The following is a 24174-nucleotide window of genomic DNA, read 5'->3' as shown; positions in this document are numbered from 1 at the left end:
AATATATTCCTGGATGGATTTCCAAATAAAGGGGCTGTTCCTCGGTTAGGGTGGTAGCTCAAGAAGCTGTGAAGATTCACCCTGGGCTTCTTATTCCCCACTGTGGTGCTGTGTAAGTGTCAAAATTTAGTAGGACTGTTATTTAGATCTTCGCACCTTATGTGTTCCTCTCTCGAATACGGAAACCTGTCCAGTGAGTCAGAAATATTATTATCAACAGAAATAAGAATGTGTCATGTGGGAGGTGTCTTGGCTTGTCAGTGTTAAATATACTGTACCACTCGTGCAGTACGTTCTGCAAATGTTTACCAGGTTATGAAATGCTCTCCATATGGAAGCAACGCCGATCTCCGTGTCTTTAGTGTTCTCTGATGCATTCTGTGGGGTCTCCAGGGACCCTTATCTCCAAAGACTTCCCCAAACTGCACCTGCTGTTTCCTTGGCAACAGAACACCGACTCACCTGCAGTGACCGGGGCGCTCTCATGACGGACAGCCCCTTCCACAGGAATGGATGGGAAAAGCAACAATAGCCCACCCCAGCTGCAACAACAGCGAAAAGGTCTGGTGTCACTCGCTGGAAATAAACATCTGGTAAACAGACAAACCCATGTCAGGTAGATGGAGACGTCAGATGCAGCATCTCTATGAGAAAGGAAATGAATTCGTGGACTAACGAATTGAGACCTTTCAGCCGGTCGCAGTTCGGGTGTCTGGTGGTTGTTCAATGATTTCTCTATAATCTGGAGTGTGGTTTGTGATACGGAGACGGCAAGCAGCACGATCGTGGTACAACCGGACCGGCAGGCTGCTGGATCAAATCCCACACAGAGTCCCAACTTTCTCAAGCAGCAAGTTGCATAGCGGTCAGCACAGTCACTTTGAAATGGAAGAACCCAAAATGAAATCCCAACTCCTGCAAAAGCACCCTTAACCAAGGTTCTCACCTTGAACCGATGCAGTAAAAATTACCCATTTGTTTAAATAGGTAAATAATTATAAGAAGGTTAATATGTAAATGTAAACCAATTACATGATGATTTAATATATACTACACACACACACACACACACATTTTCAGAACCGCTTGTCCCATACGGGGTCACAGGGAGCCGGAGCCTAACCCAGCAACACAGGGCGTAAAGCTGGAGGGGACACACCCAGGATGGGACGCCAGTCCATAACAAGGCACCCCAAGCGGGACGCAAACCCCAGACCCACCAGAGAGCAGGACCTGGTCCAACCCACTGCGCCACCGCACCACCCTAATATATACTAATATTTTATAATTTATCAGTATAATAATTATTAGTGTGTAATATTAATATTAAAAGCATTATTTTACTGTATTATTAAAAAACCAGCTTCATATAGAAATGTTGTGAGATTCTTTGGAGAAAAGCATCAATTAAATCAATAAATAAACAATAATAAATAGTTAATTGCATTTTGCAGGGAGCCATACTGAGTATACCTAGCACAGATGGAGGGAAATCAAAGCTCGTGAACATGAAAATGTTCTCCATATTAATGTCAGGAGCACAGTGCGACGTTGCTGAGAGAGATGAATAATGTACATGTGGGATTGTTTTGGATCTTCTTCCAACCTCTTCTCAGAACGGAAAACAAGAGGTTCGAAGGGTTACGATGGCTCCATAGCAGAGCTGACCTCGCTGTGACCAGCGTGTGAGTTTCCCTTTGTTCCCAGACAGGGGAAGTGCTTTTGCGAGGAGGTACGGCAACACAGGCTGAAGTCAGTCTGGAGCACAGACCAGCAGAACTGTTTCACTCTGATTTACTTTGCCTTCATGGTAAAGTTTCAGCACTTTTCAGAATTACACCTCACTTCTCCACAGAAGCCCCAGCATTTGACACATGAACGTGCGTCCGCAGAGGTAAGACGGAAAGCAGGGGATTAGTGCGTGTGTCCCATATGGATTCAGAGCAGAGAGCAGCGGATTATCAGACCATCACCTTAACCGCTCCGACATCTTACCAGGCTGCTCATCGAGCGAATGGCGGAAGAGCCTCATTATCCTTGTAAACTTGACCTTAGCAATGCCATCGGTTTAGGGTGTCCCCTGGTCCCCAGTGTGCCCCTTCCCTGGATGGCGTGATGCTCTCCGTGTGGGCGTTCTTATCACGGCCAGGCCGGCTCTGGGGTCAAAGCCCTCGATAAGACAGGGGCTGTTTGTCCTGCGGGCTGCAGGAAGCCTGCGGGCTGCGATAGACTGCTCCACGCACAGGTGTTGATGCAGCACCGCTGTGGCGGGACCACGCTGTTTGACTTGGCTTTCAGCTGGGGGGCTGGCAGGGGGGTGGGATGGAGTGGGGGGGTTCTGATAAGCTTGTTTGCCCCCTGCCCATGTGCTAGACAATGGGATCCTACTAGGTTGTTTGACCACTTCCCATCTATTATCTCCACTTCATATTTCTGATCTTGCGATTTTATAAGGATTGAACATGTAATTTAATGAGTGATTCGCTGATGTTTATTTTTCATTTAGAGGCTCCAGTAGAATAATTAAAATGTGACTTCAATTGTATTTTTGCGCCGTATTCACAGTGTGGGGCAATCTGAATTGAAAGCCCAGCATTTCGGTTATGTTTCAATAATTTAGCTAACTGATATTAATACCTTTCACCTTTCGTATTGAACTGCGGGAATATCTGACTCATTCATTTATTTTTCATGTTTCATTACAGCTTTATTTCATTTTTACAGCCCCTATCCAAATGGATTATTTCCTTTTGAAAAACAAAACCACACTTTTGCACATCTTGTGCTTTTAATTTAAATTTTTTATTTTTTTTTTATTTGCAATCCAAAAGCAGATCTGCGTCTTTTTTTTAAGATGATTTGTGAAGCGGGAAGAGTTTGTCAAGGAGGTGCACCGGTGATGCAGTTTAATTAGAAACTGAAAGAGAGACAGGGTGGTAATGAGTGACACGCAGAGGGAGGGTGAAAAATATGCAGAGCTAGAAATATGGTGGGTGTGAATGAGTGCTCGTGCAGGAGCGCGTATGCGTGTGTGTTGCAGGATGTGACACCGAGTCAAGTGCAGGTGAAGGATAGTGAGGAAGTGTGATCTTCGAGGGGAGAGTGACAAGCCCGAATGACGGACGGCGGGAAGGAGAGGACCCTGCTCACCCTCAACCTACTGTGTTCCTAATTGCAGCTTGATCGCTCCCAGCTCAAAGACATCTACCCTGGGGGCTATAAATATCTCACATTACTTTCTTTAGAACCCTGACAATATGTGTTTTCTTCTTTGCATCCTACACCCCTCTCTCCTATCTTTCTCTCTCTCCCTCCACTTACTTTGATTGCCTTTTTTTTAAAATCAAATAAAAACAGATCTAAATTACATATATATATATATATATATATATATGTAATTTATATGTATTTATATATATATATACAGTACTGTGCAAGTGTTTTAGACACTTATTTAATTTCTTCTGCATTAGTGTCAATGGGAAAGAGCATAATTTAGATTTCCAAGCATTCTTTTTGCAAAAAGTTACAGTGTTACAGTAAGGGTTTTGTATCTTGTTAAAGAAAAAAAGTGCACACACACACACACACACACACACACACACACACACACACACACACACTGTCTGAGACTGCATGACCTGAGCGGGGTCGCAGCGAACCGAAGCCTAATCCAGCAACACAGGGCGCAAGGCTGGAGGGGGAGGGGACATACCCAGGACAGGACGCCAGTCCATCGCAAGGCACCCCAAGCATCGTTATTGACGATGGATGGTTACTAAGCTTTGTAAGAAGTTTATTAATTAAGAGCATCATTTTTGGAAGCATTTTCACTTTACAGCTTTTTTCCCCAACTAAGTGCCTTAAACTTTTCCACAGTACTGTGTGTGTATGTGTGTGTGTGTATATATTTATTATTACTACTCCCTTGGTTTAACTACAACAAAAACCTACCCGTCCATTATTATTATCCACTTATCCAGTGCCGGGCTGCATAGCCATTGCCAGATTTCCCATTAGGTTCTATGATGAGGAAATAAAAATGAGAAAAAAAAAAAAAGAAAGAAGACAGAAAAAATTTAAACCATCTAAAACTTCAAAATTACATTTCAGAAACCCAGAATTTCTTGGTTTTTTTGTTAAAAAAAAAAAAAGACTTCTCCTTCAGTAACGTGATTTAGGACTCGAATATCATGTCACTCAACATAATTCAACTGGCGGTTACACCTCCTTTGGCACATTTTGGATTGAAAGTGCTTAGGCTGTGTGAACATCAAAATATTGCCCTGGTTGTGGTGGTCCAGAGTATATCCTGAAAGCATAAGACGTAAGGCAGGGTACACCCTTTACAGGACACCGTTCCATCACAAGCCCGTCACACAGACTAATGGCACTTTAGTCGTGCAAACATGGGAGAACACAACAAACCCCCAAAGGCTGAACTGGGTTTGAACCAACACAGAAACACACAGCCCAGGAGCTGTGCGGCACCAGTGCTACCCGCTGTGCCGACATGCCGCCCGCTCAAATAAACTGTTACAGAAATTTAAAACAAAAATGCATATTTTGACTAACTGACAGATATATAGAACTTTCCCAGATGTATTTAATTGCGCTTTACCTTGGCCAAAAAGCCAGTAAACAACAGACATCATGTACACATATAATCCATATTCTGCGGGTAATTTAATAGCAAAGAGGATCTAGATGGAAGGGTGTTGCCTTCACTTTCCATGGGTTATGTCTTTGTGAAATACCGTTAAATCTGCTCTCCTCAATTAACTGTAATGCGACACAATGCAATTGCCTGAACTAAATTCCATGTAAACTGTGGGATTTCTTGCCTTAAACATGCCATTTCCTTACGTGCCACATGTGCTGTTATGAAAAACAAATGCTTTCTCTTGGAGACACCTAAGCTACCAGAAGGAGGGCAGTTCCGCTCTGCGCTGGACGGAGTTTCTGTGATGTCAGGGACGTTCGAGTGCGAAATACATCCTCCCTTTGAGGATCCGAAGGTTAATTATATCCCGCCTGGGCGTATGAATAAGATGGAGTGGACGTTTTAAGGAGAAAACATAAGCTTTTTATCTTCCACATTGTATTTTTAGATTTCTGTTTTAGTTACTCACCTGTGATGAACATGACAACTTGGCAGAACAAAAGTACATGGTTTTCGAATCTAAACAATGGATGTTGATTAGAGGCACTGGAAAAACCCTTTTTTTTTTTTTCTCAGCAAAGTCTTTGTAGCGGAACTTTTAATAACTAATCCTGCTTTTTTTGGATTTTATTTTTTCCTCATTTACTCGGTGTTCCTCCAAGACATTTTACAATATAATGTGTGCTACAGTAAGCTACAAACTTTTACTTACACATTTATGCATCAGGGTATTCGTGACACGCTGTTGGGTCCGGTCAGCTGAGAAACCAGGTGTGCGGTGGCAGATGGTGGACCACTTAACTGCACAATTCACACAAATACAAAAAAAAAAACAACAACCCCACATGGTTCTAACATTCAGACCATCATTTTTTTCCCCAAAGTCCACTTAGACACCCTGGTCTTTACCGGCCGCACTTGGCGCTCACCTCCTACCCAGGCGGTCTGAGCTCCTGTGTGCCACAGTATCCTTACTGTTTCAGTTAGGGGTAAGTACGATAATCAAGCGTACTACGGCAGGAGCAGGGATTCAAGCCCCGGACCTAGAACTAGGAGGCGACAGCTCTAACCACTGCACTTCCTGCTGCCCCGAGCTGACAAGTATTTGTATTATGCTGTAGGTCATGGGAAGGATCCCAGAGGCTTGTGGCGGGGTGCCCCAAAGGCTGATCCCCTGGCTGACACTGCAACCCCGGTGCAACATTTAATACCTTCCTCTCGTTCGCAGCACCTGTGCCATGCGACATTAAGTTCCGTCTGCTTCGCCAAAAAGGGTCCCAGCTGGCGAAGACCCGGCTGCAGCTGCAACGGTAGAAGGGGGTCTCAGTGCACATGTTGGACTAATTGCAGTATTGGTAACCTGGTCGTCCCGGTGTCTTTGAACACAATCGCGTGGACCGGGCGAGGGAGGCAATTATCTGTTCGGTGTTTTTCCTAGCGTCGGTTAGCAATTTGCCGGCAATTGACCCCCCTGGGCTACGCGGCAAACGAAAACATGTAGGCCGACCCACGAACGACCTGGGCTGATGGGCCCCAACACAGTGGCTCCCTGCTCCTGGACGGGCAGCCAGCTCCCTCCCTTTGGGACCCCTTCCCCAGCTAACTGGTTCAATATGACCTGACGTTTTTATATCTGTTAGCTATGTGCTCTAAATTATTGCGTGTGCCCGTGAATGTAATGCCTTTCTGAACACGGTTTTTTTTTTTCTCCTCCTGTACTGCATGTTGCTGTGTGTGTATGAGATTCAAGAAGCTTTTTGGTTTCACGAAGAACGTGGACTAAAACACATCAGGATATTGAAAATGATAGCGAAAATTATATTTTACGTGCACAGATTTGCGTTCATTCGTTAAGGAATCACTTTCCTCCAGAGCAGCCTACAACTCAGGGAAAACTAAAGACAGATACGGAGATGTAGGTGCAGGTATGTGATTCTCGAAGTAAGCTAAGTGACTTGAAATTGTTTCCTCATTCATACAGCGGGGTCATTTTTACTGTACCAATTCAGAGTAAGTGACTTGATCACTATTACTACAGCAGGAGCTGGGATTTGACGCCAGAGCCTTCGCTTATAATGTAAAGTCTATACCCACTACATGATCCAGTTAGGATTCAGGAAGGCCTTTTGCAGTTTAATTCTTGATAAGAAATAAAATAAAATTGTTTTTGTGGGCTTTCAACACTTTAACGTAGGGTTTATTGTTCCTATTTGAACATCCCACCACTGTAGCTGTATTTTTTTTTTTTTTGCAGAGTCAGCAGAATCTCAGCCCGTTTCTCACTGAAGTGCCCATAGCTTTAACCCCCCAGGGCACAGTGGGACTGCTGTACTGAACTGTAGGAGCGCAGAGACTGCCGAAATGAGGTCCTAAACGAAACTCACCACGTGGCCACAGAAAAGCACCCATAGCAGCCACAAGCAGGCACCGCAGCCACCAGACGTTTGCTGCTGTGAACCTCGACTTGCCGAACTTGTCCTGTAGAGCGTAGCGTTCGCCGATCTTGCGAAAGCTGTACGACATGTCGGCGTTGCCCTTGCTGACGGCCGCCTGTAGACTCGATGAGTTATGGAGGCAATCCACGGTCGATGGGTGAGAGGGGGGCGGACAGGGGGTTCATTTCCTGAGAGCTGAAGTGTACGATAAGTAAACAGCGATAACTAAATGGTGGAGATGGCGCAGTGCTGGAAGGCCCGGCTGAGTAACAACATAGTCGAGACGCTGCTAGCTCCCGGCCGCTTTGCCATTTTTGTCGCCCCCAACACAATCGTCCCGCTCCCCCTTCCAGCCACATGGTTCCAATTATTAGTGAGATTTGTGTGTGTTGGGCGACTTGAAAGGCTTGTAAAGGGAAGAGGGTGATAAAAAAAGTCGGGCGGCCCCCCAATCCTGCACACCCTGCACCGACTCCCCACCCCCTTGTCTAGGACTCTTTGAAAAAAAGTCTGTTACCCTCTGTTCAGAGATGACTGCCCTGAGTAAATACTGAGCTTACAGCCCAAACCCCGGTGACAAGACCTTTTACACTTTTCTGGTCAAGATAGGCAGGGCTTCCGGCTGCAGAGGTAAGTGAACATGCAAAGACAGTGCCGTTTATTCTCGGGGCAGCCGATAGTGCACTGGTCAGCAATACTGTCTTTACACCCAAAGAGTGCTGGTTTGAATCCTCCCTACTGCTGGTGTACCCTTGAGCAAGGTACTTGCTCTAGTAAAAAATGGCCTAGTTATATACTGTGGCGCGCAGCGCCGTGGGTTTGGATGGGGCGAAGGAGGACGCGGAGGCAGCGTTCATAACGAACGGTTTATTTGAACACCAACACACAGGGAATAATGCTCTCGGTCCGAGGACCCCTTTTCCTCCAAGACCAGCGCTTACAGCCAGCCTGCCTTAGCGCCCCTACGCTCTCTCGACACACCAGGAGACATGGTCACCCTACTATTTTCCCCTTAAGTGCCCCCAGTGGTTACACACATTATTTACAAATTTCCCATCATGCAACTATCTACATTTAAACAGTAACGCGGGTCGTTACATAGCCCCCCATCAAAAAGAATAGCAGCGTCCCCGCTGCTGCCTGCCCCACATTTGTCCCAACGTCCAGCGCTGTTCTCACGTGCATCCGGTCGGGAGTACCGGTCCCAGACGCTCACCGCTGGTGGTTGGGGCGGGGAAACCTGCAAGAGACCCCCATGGCGGCGCGCTTGGGGGTCGGGGTGGCCATCCTCGTCCCCCGTCCGCCCGGCCTCGGCCCCCGCAGGACTCCCTCACTCGCACGTGGCGCGTCCCGAACATGGCGGCGCCCACGTGGCTTTCGCTAACCGGCTTCCGTGGGACCTTCGCGACGGCTCCCCGCAGCCGCTCCGCGTTGTCCCCGCTCCGTTGTCGGGGGCGAACATCTTTCTCGCGCCCGCCGTCGTCTCGCCGCGCGCCTCGCCGCTCGGTCATCTTTCGGCGAAGGACCCGACAAAGCCGCCCTGCTTGCCGCCCCCGCCTCCGCCGATTCGCCGCCCGCTGAGCCCGCCGCGACGCTCGCAAAACGGGCCGCTTCTTGCTACGCAGCCCTCCTCCTTCTGCGGCGCCTGCTCCGCCGCGCCGCTCCTCAACAACGCCCGCCTGGGCTTCAGGCAGGCTGGGCGCTTTTTCCCCGAAAGTGCCGGACTCCCGATCCGCGGGAGAATTCGCGTCGGCGGTTCCGCTCCTCTCCGACACGGAGCTCTGCCTGTCCACAGACGAGGCACACTGCTCCGCGTCGCCCAGCACGGCATCTGTCCTGCTCGAGAAAGCGGCGCGACTTTCCTCCGCGGTCGACGGCGGTTCGCTGCCTCTTCCTGCCGCTCTTTCTCTGGGCGCAGGGAGACCCCACTCGACCTGCTCGCCCATCTCCAGCGGCACCTCGCAGCTCTTCTCCGCCGTCCTCGCCCTTGCGCACGCTTCCCCAGCGTCCCCCTGGCCACCCGTGCTCCGCCACGGCTCGTCCGCCTCGACCTCCACCGTCATAGGCACTTCTCCCGCCGGACACTGTTCTTCCGTCTCGGTCTTCTCTCCTTCCCGCTGCTTGGTGGTCAGCTGTTCCCTAATCCAGCCTCTCATCGTCCTGCCCCATCCCACTTCTGACACCAATGTGGCGCGCAGCGCCGTGGGTTTGGATGGGGCGAAGGAGGACGCGGAGGCAGCGTTCATAACGAACGGTTTATTTGAACACCAACACACAGGGAATAATGCTCTCGGTCCGAGGACCCCTTTTCCTCCAAGACCAGCGCTTACAGCCAGCCTGCCTTAGCGCCCCTACGCTCTCTCGACACACCAGGAGACATGGTCACCCTACTATTTTCCCCTTAAGTGCCCCCAGTGGTTACACACATTATTTACAAATTTCCCATCATGCAACTATCTACATTTAAACAGTAACGCGGGTCGTTACATAGCCCCCCATCAAAAAGAATAGCAGCGTCCCCGCTGCTGCCTGCCCCACATTTGTCCCAACGTCCAGCGCTGTTCTCACGTGCATCCGGTCGGGAGTACCGGTCCCAGACGCTCACCGCTGGTGGTTGGGGCGGGGAAACCTGCAAGAGACCCCCATGGCGGCGCGCTTGGGGGTCGGGGTGGCCATCCTCGTCCCCCGTCCGCCCGGCCTCGGCCCCCGCAGGACTCCCTCACTCGCACGTGGCGCGTCCCGAACATGGCGGCGCCCACGTGGCTTTCGCTAACCGGCTTCCGTGGGACCTTCGCGACGGCTCCCCGCAGCCGCTCCGCGTTGTCCCCGCTCCGTTGTCGGGGGCGAACATCTTTCTCGCGCCCGCCGTCGTCTCGCCGCGCGCCTCGCCGCTCGGTCATCTTTCGGCGAAGGACCCGACAAAGCCGCCCTGCTTGCCGCCCCCGCCTCCGCCGATTCGCCGCCCGCTGAGCCCGCCGCGACGCTCGCAAAACGGGCCGCTTCTTGCTACGCAGCCCTCCTCCTTCTGCGGCGCCTGCTCCGCCGCGCCGCTCCTCAACAACGCCCGCCTGGGCTTCAGGCAGGCTGGGCGCTTTTTCCCCGAAAGTGCCGGACTCCCGATCCGCGGGAGAATTCGCGTCGGCGGTTCCGCTCCTCTCCGACACGGAGCTCTGCCTGTCCACAGACGAGGCACACTGCTCCGCGTCGCCCAGCACGGCATCTGTCCTGCTCGAGAAAGCGGCGCGACTTTCCTCCGCGGTCGACGGCGGTTCGCTGCCTCTTCCTGCCGCTCTTTCTCTGGGCGCAGGGAGACCCCACTCGACCTGCTCGCCCATCTCCAGCGGCACCTCGCAGCTCTTCTCCGCCGTCCTCGCCCTTGCGCACGCTTCCCCAGCGTCCCCCTGGCCACCCGTGCTCCGCCACGGCTCGTCCGCCTCGACCTCCACCGTCATAGGCACTTCTCCCGCCGGACACTGTTCTTCCGTCTCGGTCTTCTCTCCTTCCCGCTGCTTGGTGGTCAGCTGTTCCCTAATCCAGCCTCTCATCGTCCTGCCCCATCCCACTTCTGACACCAATGTGGCGCGCAGCGCCGTGGGTTTGGATGGGGCGAAGGAGGACGCGGAGGCAGCGTTCATAACGAACGGTTTATTTGAACACCAACACACAGGGAATAATGCTCTCGGTCCGAGGACCCCTTTTCCTCCAAGACCAGCGCTTACAGCCAGCCTGCCTTAGCGCCCCTACGCTCTCTCGACACACCAGGAGACATGGTCACCCTACTATTTTCCCCTTAAGTGCCCCCAGTGGTTACACACATTATTTACAAATTTCCCATCATGCAACTATCTACATTTAAACAGTAACGCGGGTCGTTACAATACATTTGTAAATAGTATACATAGTGTAATCTGTAATGTATAAATAGTGTAAGTAAAGTAACACTTTAAGTTGCGTTGAAGAAACGCATCAGCTAAAGGAATAAATTAGTACATGCTATGGTGGTGCATTGGTGTAAGAGTGATTCGCTTCACTATCGTTTTCTCAGGGTTGTGGGGGTCCGGAACCTTCCCCCGGGAACACGGGGTGCTGGACTAGTCAGGGTACTCACTGGGTGGGGCGTCAATCCATCACAGGGTTAATTGTGATGTCGACTCATGACACGAAAGAAGTTACAACGACACATTTCCAAGAAGCATGTTAACCTAAAACGTAACACCCATCTGTGTGGTATAGTGCAAATTCAGCTTTTTATTTATTTTCCTAACACAGGCAAATCACACACATCCACACTGTGATTTCAATGTGCAAAGCCAAGATTCTTCATTTATAGAAATGAAGCATAATAATTTCTGGCTTTTTAAAATGCGACACAATCAACATCTTGGAATGAGTCGTCTCAAAGAGGGTTGAGGAAAACATTTACATTCGGAATGGGAACACGACGCCGAAACAGCGCGGCACTCAGGTGGCAGGGGGTTGGTCACGTTCTCCTCGCGACGTAACACTTTCAGCGCTCGTGCGTCTCAGCTGCATCCTCTTCAGCCACATGTAGGATCCTAACTTCTCAAAGCCCCTTGCTCGGTCCGGCGCACCGATCGGACGCTGAGGTCTCGTTTGGTAGGTGCCGCTTCGTGGCGGAGGTCTCGGGACATCCGAGAAGGCGAATCCGCGCACTGCTGAGAACGAACAAAAGCCTGCCGCGCAACTCAAAATAAGACGTCTTTCTTATTCCCTCGGACACCTGGGCTGCGCGCGGCGTCCTCGGCCAACCGCGGCGTCTGTTTGTCTGTAAATTGGGAGATACGAAAGACAGATGTTCGGAGTCACACGCTGCGCCGTTCGAACTCCGCGTGGCCGAGGCGTGTTCCTCATTAACGGCTCACGCGGGAGGGGTGGGGCCTTTTCTTGTTTGCTGGCTGTTGATAGAAACCCGTGCTCTTAGTGCACTTTCGGGAAGGCCCTCCGGGGCCCTCAGATCCGAGTGTCCTCCGATGCGTGAAATCATAGGCCCGGCAATTTGAACCGACACGGGGAACTCTGCAGATCGCTCCTACACTAAATGAGCGATATGATTGCCCCGGTATGGGTGGGGCCAACTCAAAAGGGCCCGGCGGATAAACTGATGTCATCGTGCCATCGTTCGGTGGAGACGTGGCACGCTGCATCTCCCCATCGATCGCAAACTGTCTCGCGAATTGGTGTCGGAGATCCGGGTTGTTTTTTCTCACTCTTTACGCACTTCGTCCTGCATGTAAACTTCTCAATGTGCTGCTTGTAAACATGAAATGAGCCACGGAAGACTTGTTCCTAATTGGTTGGTTTAAGACTGGTGTGAGCAGGACTGGACAGCTAATTCAATGTCATCCCCCCCCCTCAAAAAAAAAAAGAAAAAAAAATAGTAGAACAAATAAATATGTTTATCACATATTAATGTGAATATATTTAACGCATATATGTGTTAAATATATGCATATGTGCGTTACACATATGTGGGGACAGCTGGTAGTGGAATGGTTAGTGTTACTGCCTTTGGACCCACAGATTTAATTCCCACCTTTGGCTGTAGTACCTGTGAACAAGGTGCTAACCCGAAATTGCTCAAGTAAAATTACCTAGCTGTATAAATGGGTAAATAATTGTAAGTACCTTAAAATTGTGAGTCGCTTTGGAGAAAAGTGTCAGCTACATGAATAAATGTGTGTAAAATAAACATTTTAAATAGACACATGGGTATATATGTATGAATTTGTCTTCTAACAAATGTATTTTTGTTCATATGCACATACAAATTCATCCCCACGGATGTTTAATTTAAGATGCTGTGGCCGCAACCCAACATGTGACCAGGGGAGTGCGTGTCTTTGCCCACTCTCAGGTCTCGCCTGTTTTTACTGAAGTCAGTGTTTGGAAAATTATTCATCTTTTTCTTAATGTCAGTGTGGCAGTAATTGAAATACCTCCAGATCTCCAGGAGTCCGGCCCTCTGGGACCTGAGCTGAGCATCTCTGACGGTGGGGCCACACAAACGTACATACGCAGAATCCTTGTCTTGGCCGCGCACGCTGGATGTGATGTGATTCGCCGTCACTGAGACACACTTTAAGAGCCCCATCCCCTGCCCTGCGTGTGACGGATGCCCAGCGTTTGGCTGTGAGTGATTTTCCAGGATGGGAAGTGAGGAGCAAAATGGAAAGCTGGACAGAACGAGATGCTGCGGAGGTTTGGCAGAAGTAGGGTGCAGGTCTGTTGCAATCCGTCAGCGCGCTGGGTGGGTGCGGGCGGACGGTTTCTCACTTTGTCCATTCTGCCGGGGAAAAAACATAAAACCACGATTCTGTTTAATTCCTCTCTCTATGTCCGCATTACGGGCTGCGGAACAGAAGTGTCTGGGATGGGAAGCTCTGAAGGGGTGAGTGACCCTACAGCCCTTCATTAATTTTCTAAACTCGGCCATCTTCGAAACCGAAACCCACTTATACAGCTGGATGCGTGTGCCGAAGCAGTGCGGGTTAAGTATCTCGCTCAAGGGTACAGCAGCAGGGGTCTATCCGAGCATTGTGAGGACGCACGATGTGCGTGTGGTTGCTGGCCTTGTTGTGTACCGTGGTACTCGACTGGCACGAAGGCTTCCGTGACAAAACTCCCCACCGCATCTCGCCTGCTGCCTCCCCTCCCCACCCCGTGCTCCTTCCACCCTTCCAATCCCATCTACGTGCCCCCCTCTAGAAAGTAACCCGGGACACGGAAGCTCACAGCACGAGCCTCCAACTTCTGCTTTCCCCGACTTTGAAGATAATGAACTAGGAGTAATTTCCACGGCGGGGTGGAACTTATTTACAACACATCTCATCTGCAGTGTTCTCAAATACAGAGTCGGTGCGGGGGCAGCCGGGGGTGCTTGTCTATATGTGCATTAAAAAGTGAGATGTTTTATGCAAGACTTAGTGAAATTACAGCTGCTGCAGACAGCAGTGGCCGTCCAGCCTCCCTCCTTTGTCCCATTTCCCCACTTCTTTGGCTTCTGCTTTAATTGGACTCAGTTTTGACATCTGGCATAAATACCCTCAATTATAAACTCATAATTGAATAGCTGTTTTATTGTGGGACAGATTTTTTTATTCTCCCCAAACTGTCATTTGTTATATTCTTTATAATGAAATGACATCTTGCTGAGCTGATGAACCTGTTGAAAAAATTTCATTTTCAGAATAAGTTATGACTTATACGTTTAAATATTCTGACGCCTTTCTTACTTGCCTTAGTGTGTTTTGGTTGGTGGCTGGTACTTAGTGAAAAGGCATGACAATGTGAAAAAAATCAATCGATGCAGGAGGTGGCGTAGTGGTTAGAACTGCTACCTTTCAATCAAAAGTCCCACCTACCTCACCCTTGATCATGGTACTTTTCCTCAACTGCTCCAGCATAAATTTCCCTGCTGTACATATGGTTAAATAAATGTGCCACCAGAAAAATGAAACGGGTAAATAAATGCATGCGTCACCCGAAGAATGATCCGAAATATGACGGAATATGTTTTCTTTCTTTCTTTTTTTTTAAAATAGGTTTAATTATTTGCAATTTGTACCTCTGCATTTATCGCACTGCAGCTGGGAAGACAAAAACACTCAGACTAATTGGTCCGATAAGGCTTGTCTGTTCCCTACGATCAAATAAATTCTCCGGCCCCGTTGTTGTTTGCCTTCAGCTCGGCCGGCGCCTCTCAAAGGACGGCAGAGAACTCAAGGTGAAGCCCTTCTGCTGAACTTCAATTTCCTTTTGTGTTTCATTTCCAGGCTATCTGAGCTTTCAGCAATTACCGCAGCCTCCCCTGGGTTCCGGCGAAGGGGCAGTGAGCTAATATGGTAATGAAGATAAATGCTGGTAATCTTCTCCCTGTCGAAATGCACGGCTACCGAGTGGACGGCGGAACCGTCCTGGTGTTTGGCCGACGGCAGGCCCAGTATCCTCATTCCACTCACACAGACACACTCGAATACAAACGCACGCGCACGCACACACAAACACAGCAATCCCGATTGCTTAACCATTACCAAGCCACCGGAGCTCAGATTGCTTCTCAGATACTAATAATTAATGCATCCAATGACAGGGGTTCTTAACCTGAGGTCTCTACACCACTTGGGGGGTCCGTGAAGGAAAAGGTGGCCTTGGAAATAACAGTCTAACTACATGAAGATTCAAATAATAGAAAAATATAACCACCCTATGAACAGATGCAGTGGCATAATTCTGTGTGAAGGTAATCCACTGAATTAAGTGGATTGCGTTTTCCCGGAATTTATTTGCGGATTCTTTTATGATGGGGTCATACCTTTCATTGGATTCTGAAAGGGGTCTGGAAAAGGTTAAGAAGCTGTGGTGTAAAACAAAAAGGATCTGTGAACCCACTCGGAGTTACAGAGATCTTTTTGGAAATTGAGTATGCAAACGTGATCTTTCAGCGCTTTTGATTCCTTTCAGAAAATTGCCGCTCTTCAGGCTCATATTTTGATTTTCGAGTTCACCGTGACTTCCGCTGCCTTTTTGACATTTTGTTCCGCAGCCCCTTTTGTTCACAGCTAACATTTCTCCGTAGGCTATACTAATGATACGGTTTCGCATTAAAGTGAAATGTCTCTGCCCTATTGCAGTCTGCTCTCCAAAAAAGAAAAAAAAAAAAAAAAAACGGTTGTCAACACTTCCGAGATGCTAAGTGTCTGGTGCCAAAGCAGTGCCTGGATGCGCTGCTCTTCCGGAAGGTCCCCGGACCGGTGCTGCCGATCTACGGAGGGCCGTTTGAGGGCCGGCCTTCACTGACTCATTAAAGAGCGCTGTCATCGGAGTTGGAGCTGGGTGCAGAAGGCCGTCAAAACGCGACACCCCCTGCTCCATCAGGCCGGCCCGGGGAACAGAGGAAGACAGCTGTAATTACACTGCTGGCAGTTAATTACCAGGCCCCCTCTCCCACCGCCACCCGCTCCCTTCCAAAAAACCCACATCTTTCGCAGAGGTCCCCTTGAATATGCAGATGGCCCTCTGTAGTAATTAACTCTGCTTTGTAGGTTTTTCAAGGCCTCTTCTTCTCGCCTTCCAAGAGGAGGTGACCGTGACTGGCTATATATAGTGTGACTCGTCCCTTTCACACCAGCGGAGATGGCGGAGATCTTGCCCGTCCCTTTGCCTCTAACAAAAAAGGGAGTTCGTGACGGCTCCGGGGCTCACGTGGCGACGGCGCCCGGCACTAACCCGCGCACCCCTTCCACCAATCTGAGTGTCATCAAGTCAACGTCCTATAATTAAACAGCTGACAGGCTCTTATTATTCGCTGATAAGATTAGTTTCCAGCGAGTTTGGATTGTTCCCCTGCCAACTCGGATCAACACGCGCCGCAGACTGAGGTCGCATTTCTGAAAGTGGCAGAAAGGAAACGTTTGATGGAGATTTTCTCTGGGAAGTTCCAGAGATTTCTGAAATGGTATCATTTTAAAGCAATATTGACAGGTGCCCAAAATTGTGTAGGTTTACATCCCAGAGCTCGTTGTTTGCTGTCTAAAATCTTATCTATGCAAGCAAACGTTTCAATAAAGATTTAGAAAAATTAGTCCTTTTTGATTATACTAGAATACTGGTACTAGAGCACAGAAATGAATACTTTCAATTCACACAGTGGATAAAAATCTGTGCGGTATAGAATAAAGTCAAAGAAATGACCCACATTGTATGCACTGTATCTAGGTGCGTTTACAGCTGGTACAAAATGTTTCTTTGTGGTAAATAATGGTAAACGTTGTTAAAATGTTTATGACACGTGCACCTCATCCAGAAGCTATTGAAACAAATAAAATCTCATTTTACTGGGAACTGCAACATAAATACGGGTTCCGTTGATAGCTCGGAATTTGTAAGCTCATATTTTCCTGCAGAGGTTTCCGTCTGGTGAAGAATGCAGTGCCACATCCTTCGAGTCATTTGTGCAGCGCTGTGGCAGGTTATTGAGCTTAATTGGGAGAACAATTACACTTAACTTTTAACGAGAGGTGGAAGCAGCCAATTGCTTCTGAAAGGCCTCTGTTTTCTTTACACATAGCCTAAAGAGCAGTCCAACATTAACCTTTTTAATTTAAAATGAAAACACAGCTTACCCTAAATTTCAGAACTCAGGATGTGTCTCGGGGGTTTGGCGTGTTCTACCATTTAATTTACTCTCCAGCGCTGCTATGCACTTAAAGAAGGGAAATTAGAGGAAGAAATAGTCAAAATAATCACGTTAATTTTATCTGAACCCAAAGCACTCAGGTTCAGCTCCCACCTTCTGCCCTCATACCCTTGAGCAAATTACACTGGTAAAAAATTCCTTGTATAAATGGTGAGCGATGGCAAGTAGCATAGTATACAAAACCCTAGACTGTAAGTCGCCTCGGAGTAGAGCATCAGCTAAAGGAATGTGTAATAATAACGTTTTTCTCCATTTCTAGTGTAGGTATCAACATTTTCCTTTAGTATGTCTGAAAAAGAATAAAAATGATTGCTTTCTTCAGAAACTGGTTCTCAGGGCTGAGTTCCTGAGTTTGGTTTGAAGCAGAAGCACATAACTGCATGTGGTCCTGTGTGGAAATAAGATAATTTAATACTCCGAGAGGTTCTCACAATGCTTCTGCATTTAGCAACGCGAGCTCAGCAAAGTGATGCCACAATCATTAGATGCCCTTAGACAAAGCACTGTGGCAACAATGAAAGAAGAGTCATTCATTACCGCCTCGCAATGGAGCCTGCAGCTCCTCGCCAGACAGTGGGCTGACTTTCCTTTTTTTCTTTTTATCTTTTTCGCTATGAAATATTGCAATCTTTTTTTTTTTTTTTTGCGTTTGCGAAGACAAACTCAAGATGAGTGTATCTCAGCTTCTTTCGTACAGTAACAGACAAAGACGAGCATCACTGGTCTCTGTTCACTGCAGATGTTCGGCACATAAGGACCATCGCAGATGATCCCGTAGAACCTCGAAGCTAATTGTCACCTCCCGTAGGATGGGAACGTGGTGGGCGTGGCCTGGGGACAATCGCCCAGGAAAGTAACAGGTTTCCCATGAACAGAGCGGCAACTGTCACGGCGCTGCTTTGGCTCGCGGATCGGAGCTGCCGTTGGCACTATGGCTGGTGTCTTCCAACAGCAGATGGTGGAGAGGTGGCATTCGAAACAAGGCTGGCACACCCAAACCAGGGTGGAACTTCCGCACAAACTGTGAAGTCAATTAAAGCAGAAATCTGACTGCAGGCCTTTGTAGGAGAACGAGGAATCTGAGAAACTGGTGGCCGACCATCTCCCATCATGCCTAGGTCCCAAATTAATCAAACCACCGAGCAATTTCTCCCTGACTTTGACTAATGAGTATTTGTCATTGTTTTCATAACCTGCCGTATGCAATATTTCTGCTAATTTCAGAAACCACGGCTCTCATAACATGACAACATAAATTACGATTTGGCTCAGTTCATAAAGTTGTGGACAAGTGCCAAAGCACATGAATAAATTCGAGGCATTACTATTTGTCATAAAATGTAAATGAAATGAAATGAAATTTGTTGCCCGAAAAATGTTTATTGAAACAAATTTAGATCTCGGCGAACAGAAAAATAGCTACGCAGCAATTTTAGGTGTCAAAAAGTATCGAAACGTAATACGACGCTGCAGAAAGTAGTGCTCTTCTGGCTGAAGCTCGAAGATCAAATGCAGTAGGTTTACGCTTTCGCTTTCTACAGAGGGATTACCAGTAAACTGGTTTCTGCCTGTTTTTTTCCACACTGTGGTATCTTTTCAGCAAACAATAAAGCCACAAGCCACTGCATTTTCTAGACAGTATCTCATCACATGTGCCAGACCAGATTAGTCGACGGTCAACCGAGTAAACTGTAGGCGAAGCCATGTACTGAGTTTTAACTGAAGCTGAACAATAAGTGGGAAGCCCTGATCTGTTCTTTTTTTTTTTTTTCTTTTTCGCCAGAACAAAAGCAAAATATGAGTATGACCAGTAATAAAGACAGTTTTTTTTTTCTTTTTTTTTTTGCTTTTGGTCTGTTGACTCACGGAATCAGCAATTTGGTCCTGTGCAACTTTCACACGCTATAAAAAACTGCGCACATGGTTTTTTCATGCTTTGAGGCGAAACCCCGACACCATCAAGAGAACCAAATGTCGCGTCCCTCCTTCCTCTTGCCTCTTCCTCCCTCCTTGGCCGCAAGGTCAATAAATCACCACGTAGATGTGTTTACCCCTCTGACACGCCGTTGAGTTTTCGGGGAGCACGTTTCTCTCGATTTGCCACTGGGCTCTTGGGATCGCAGGGCTCCGGCCCGGCCTGGGACCACCCCACCCCAATGCCCTGCCCCCTCCCGGAGGCTTGCTGGGCTCCGGCGCTGACAAGCTGCGTCTCTGATTCCCTGCAGAAATCAAAACTTGGGCATGAATTAGTGAACGCACACCAGCTTTTGCTCTGCACGTTGCAAGCACCTGTATTTCCTCGCCTAATTGTTTGGCCCTTTATCCCGGAGTGTACTGCAGCTGCCACCGCAAACATGGACCATTTATGCAGCTTTCAGGCTGCATTTTGTAAATGAAGTAATAAAACAATAATAGGTGGATCTGCCATTTGGACAAGCGTGATTTTGCGCAATGAACTGTCAGTTGTTCAGCACACAGATATTTGGATGCTGGTCAATTTGAGATATATAAAAATTATATATATTTTTATTTTTCATAAACCTTGTTAATTAGTTACGCAATTAATATTATAATGCCATAAACAGTACCATCTGTTCATTTTATCCCGCTCTGGAACAGCCAGGCATGCTGATGACAAGCCCATTGTTCCATTGCTGATTTTTTTAACTGCAGACAGATGCTGATTTTGAAAGAATTTTTATGCTCAGGAACAATTGCGGAGATCTGCAAAGAAAGAGCATACATGGAGTCCAGACAAATTTCACAGGATCAGGATCTTACTTTGGCTTTGAAGGGAATGACCAATCAAGTCAAAAATTCTTCCATTAGGTTCTTGAATTTACGCTGGAGGGGTGTCCCCCATAAATTCTTTAATATTATTTTGTATTTATTTCTTAGTCTTCAGCTTAGCAAAAAAGATAATTTAAAACTATATATAAATGTTCACTCTTTTAACTATTTTTTGAATTGATGATAAATACTTGTAATTCTTGTTTTTTTGCAGAATAAAAACAATTACGCTGACAACTAATTACGAACAACTAAAATTCAGTAGAGACTGATATTGATTGGACATGGGAAATTACCAAGAGAGAAAGATTAATCTTTGTGAGTCATAGAGGTTAATTTATGGCACAAGGTGACTAACCTGGAATGGAACTCACCAGAAATGCAGACTTTCATTTAAAATGCATGGCACTGAGACAGATATACTTTCCCACAAATGTGCCTCATCTGAACATTAATTCTTGATATATTATAGAGTAAAATGTGACCGTACATGTAAAGAAATAAAATTAATTACCATTTTTGTTTTATGTATTTTAAGAAATGTGGGACGAATCACAGGCTGCAGCTCTGACAATAACCGGTGTTCGTAACGTGACTGTTCAACCGCGAGAAACAAGGTAGTAATGGCTACTGACTGAACGTAACCCCTACTTAACTGAAAACTCGACGTCTCACATTATTACTGTTTAAACAGTTTGAAGGAGATTAAGAGGAGTACATTTACAATTATTCACTTAGCAGATGCCTTTGTCCAAAGCGACTTACAACGGATACTATGAAGTGTTACCAGCCCACACACCTTATTCACAAAGGTGACTACATTGCTAGATACACTACTTACAAGGGGTTACTCATCCATAAATCAGTGAAACACACTCACTCCACGACACACACTATGGGGGAACCTAAACAGCATGTCTTTGTACTGGGGGAGGAAACACGCAGACACGGGGAGAACATGCAAAATCCACACAGACTGAGTAGGGATCAAACCCATGTTCTTTTCCACCACCCAGGCGCTGTGAGACAGCAGCGCTACTCGCTGCGCCACTGTGTCGCCCACTGAGTAATCATGGAGTTCAGCTTCTTTCCCAGTTCTGACAGCCTTCAAAGCATCTTCTATGCGAACGCTGGCCTCAAAGCAAAATGGCTCTAAAAACCAAGTGGAATATTATGTTTTAATGACCCCAGTCACGAACGCTCACGGTCCGTCACGCTGTTTCTGCCGTACTCTGTATGCGGGGCCTCTTTTTTCTTAGCCTCCTGTTTAGTCTTCACTTTGAAAGTCATCACTCAACAAACTCCAGAAAAAGATCTAACAATTAATTCCGGAATATAAATTTATGCGTTTGTAAACTACACATGTAGAATTTAAATGTACGGCATTTATGAATAGAGAAAACTCAAAGATTGGAGTGTTACCTTCATATTTGAAAATTTCATAGACTTTTTCAACGTTCTTCTCTCTGTTGTTTCTGTTTTCTATTTGTCTTCCGATAATGAAGAAAAGAAGAGAAACAAGAGCCAGCTCATTGTACCGCCTTCCTGCTTTGTGTTCCTTGTTAAGATAGTTTACAAGCTTTGCAACCAAGGTGGAAGAGGTGCTGTTTACTGAGCAGGTTGTCTTTAAATGGCCCTGGGTGGCTGTTAAAATGAGTCCACGGAGTGTGCGGATCCACTTCCAGGCCTCCTCCGGCTCCAGGCGCTCCACCCAGCAGCTGTCTGGAATTGTTTTCTGAGGATATATGACATCATTGCCATCCTGTCACTGTGGATATGGCTGAATTTGTTCTGTGGGTCAGTGTTATGTGGCCTGACGGTTGTGTTACGATGTGCTTCTATTTCACAATACCTGTTTGGCTCCTAGAGACTGACTGACACCATAGTAAGCTCTGCTTATAATATTTTATACCTAATAGGTGAAAACCCTTCGATAATAACACAGGTAGATCCGAACGACCCAAAAACACTTGTGACAATTTCACCAGGGTTCTAAAGGATGATATGCCTTTTTTTCAAAGAAACAAAAAAAAAAAGAAAAAAGAAATCTTAATGAACAATAATAGTAAATTCATGATATTTTAAACTTAGACATTTTTTTAATTGAAATTCAAATTCTGCCCACTGTATGGCACCCTGATGTATGTCATTTACAGATATATGCAATCTGGCAGGTTTCAATCCCGGTCAATTATGTATGTATACACAAAATATACAAAGAATAAGCCCTTCAGAATACACTTCATAAAAATGGGAAATTTGATGTGCAGTTACTAGTAAATATTTTTTACAGGACAGTAATTAATTGGTGGTTACCTACGGTTGCTATTTTATCCGTTTCTGTTTTCACAGTGCAACACTGTATATTCTGCATCCTAAAAAAACACCTCAGACACGCTAACTGCTTATTATAGAAAGTGATGAAATACAATAGTTACTGCATAAAAAGAGTAACACAAATATGATGAAGTGTTTCATCCCATCTAGTGTGTATCCATGGAGGACAAGTTCACAGGTTGCTGTGAGTTTGCTACTAGTTTGTTTTTGCACTAATTGGATGTTTACGGTGCAGAGTAACTTTTTTTCTTATATCATCTATTTATTCTTTCCAAATATTGTTAAAAAAATCACCAGATTAGATGCTCCAGCAAAAAGATTAAATGCTGACCTGGTCTCCAAGCTTTAAGGGGTGTCATATTAGTCTACATTAATAACATTGCCCATAGTTTGTTTTGATAACTAAAGCTGTGCATTAGAAGCCACAGGATTTCAGTCATTATTAGCATTTTATAGCATGAACTACAGCATAAATCTCTAGCAAGAAAACACAGCACATCCTCTGAAAAAATAACCAAATTGCAGTTTCCTTGGACTTAATGAGGATATTACTGTAAGGACCTTTTACCAAAGTTTTTTATTTCTCATTAGTGTTATTAATTATATTGACACCTGTATTTTTACCTTTACTTATAAATAAGGGTTCCACAGTTTTAACACGCAGAACCTGCGCTACACAACCTGTACAAAGAAACATGGAATCAAGAAATTCATTGTTGCTGGCTGTAAACTTGGGAATGACTTAAAATGGGAAAACAGGCGTGTAGAACCCGGTGGGAGAGAGAGAGAAAGGGGTGGGGGGATTGAGAGAGAGAGAGAGGGGGGGAGAGAGAGAGAGAGAGAGAGAGAGAGAGAGAGAGAGAGAGAGAGAGCTGAAGACTCCTCCTCGTCTCCGGTGTCAAACTCGACATCAGGCTCGAGCCCGGGATGGTGAGCGGGTGCGCGCGGGTCCCCACACCAGCTCCATCCTCCGCGGAGTTATGTTCCTCTCACTGGCCGCTGAGCCGCCGTCATGGACCGCACGCCACCCGCACTTCTCCTCGCGCTCTTCTCGCTCCTGTGCCGCGGACAGCCGGGCGGACAGCCCTCCAACGAAGGTAAGCGGGAGCGCGCGCGCGCGGACGCCGGCGCGACTGGGGTGAGGGGAGAAGGGGGGGGGGGCGCGAAGGGGGGGCGGGGGTGTCCAGCGTCCGGTGTCCAGCGTCCGGCTCCGGGGTCCAGCTGGAGGGATGCGGGCTTCGGCGGGCAGCATCCTTCTCGCGCCTCGCTCTAAATGCCCAGTTGTTCTCCCCTTATTCTCTGCCTCCGATTCGCGGCGCCTTCGCTTCGGTAACAATAGTCGGTGTGTCAGGAAGAGTTGCGCTGCGAAGCCTGGCGCTGGACGGAGGAAAGTGGACGGACTGATGAGGCTCGGAAGTGCTGAGACTCGTGGACACCGCTGGCAAGGTCATCAGATCGGGTCAAAGCGATGTCCCCCTCCCTGGAGAAGTGTGGGGGCGTGGGGGGGGGGGCATGTCAGAGGTGTCGTCCCCAGCGAAACGACGTCTCCGCTAGTCGCGCCGTGAGACGCCGGTGTCGCGCTCGGTCTCCGGCTCCTCCGTTAACACGGTGCATCGAACGCGTGTCAAGCGCACTTCGAGCTCGAGTCCAGGGAGGGAGAGACGGTCGTAAAAGGGCACGAGCGGTACACGTGTGCGCGGCGACAGGGCTCTCGTGCAGAGTCAGTGTGTTCG

At 47.4% G+C, this 24174-nt stretch overlaps 1 protein-coding gene across 2 annotated transcripts in view; it reads left to right on the top strand.

Moving 5' to 3' along the window:
• Window positions 1–23337: 23337 nt before the first annotated feature.
• LOC108928474 (ephrin type-A receptor 3-like) overlaps window positions 23338–24174 on the top strand; it is a 78884-nt gene continuing 78047 nt past the window's right edge. For both annotated transcript variants that reach the window (XM_029256735.1, XM_029256736.1), the window contains exon 1: window positions 23338–23538. In XM_029256735.1, the coding sequence (XP_029112568.1) occupies window positions 23454–23538 (85 nt within the window). In that variant the 5' untranslated portion in view covers window positions 23338–23453. The remainder of the gene's footprint in view (window positions 23539–24174) is intronic.

The sequence above is a fragment of the Scleropages formosus genome, chromosome 12, assembly GCF_900964775.1.
Source record: "Scleropages formosus chromosome 12, fSclFor1.1, whole genome shotgun sequence".
NCBI classification, from domain to species: domain Eukaryota; kingdom Metazoa; phylum Chordata; class Actinopteri; order Osteoglossiformes; family Osteoglossidae; genus Scleropages; species Scleropages formosus.
Note: the sequence above shows the minus strand (reverse complement) of the source record. Positions and strands in the feature narration are given on the sequence as shown.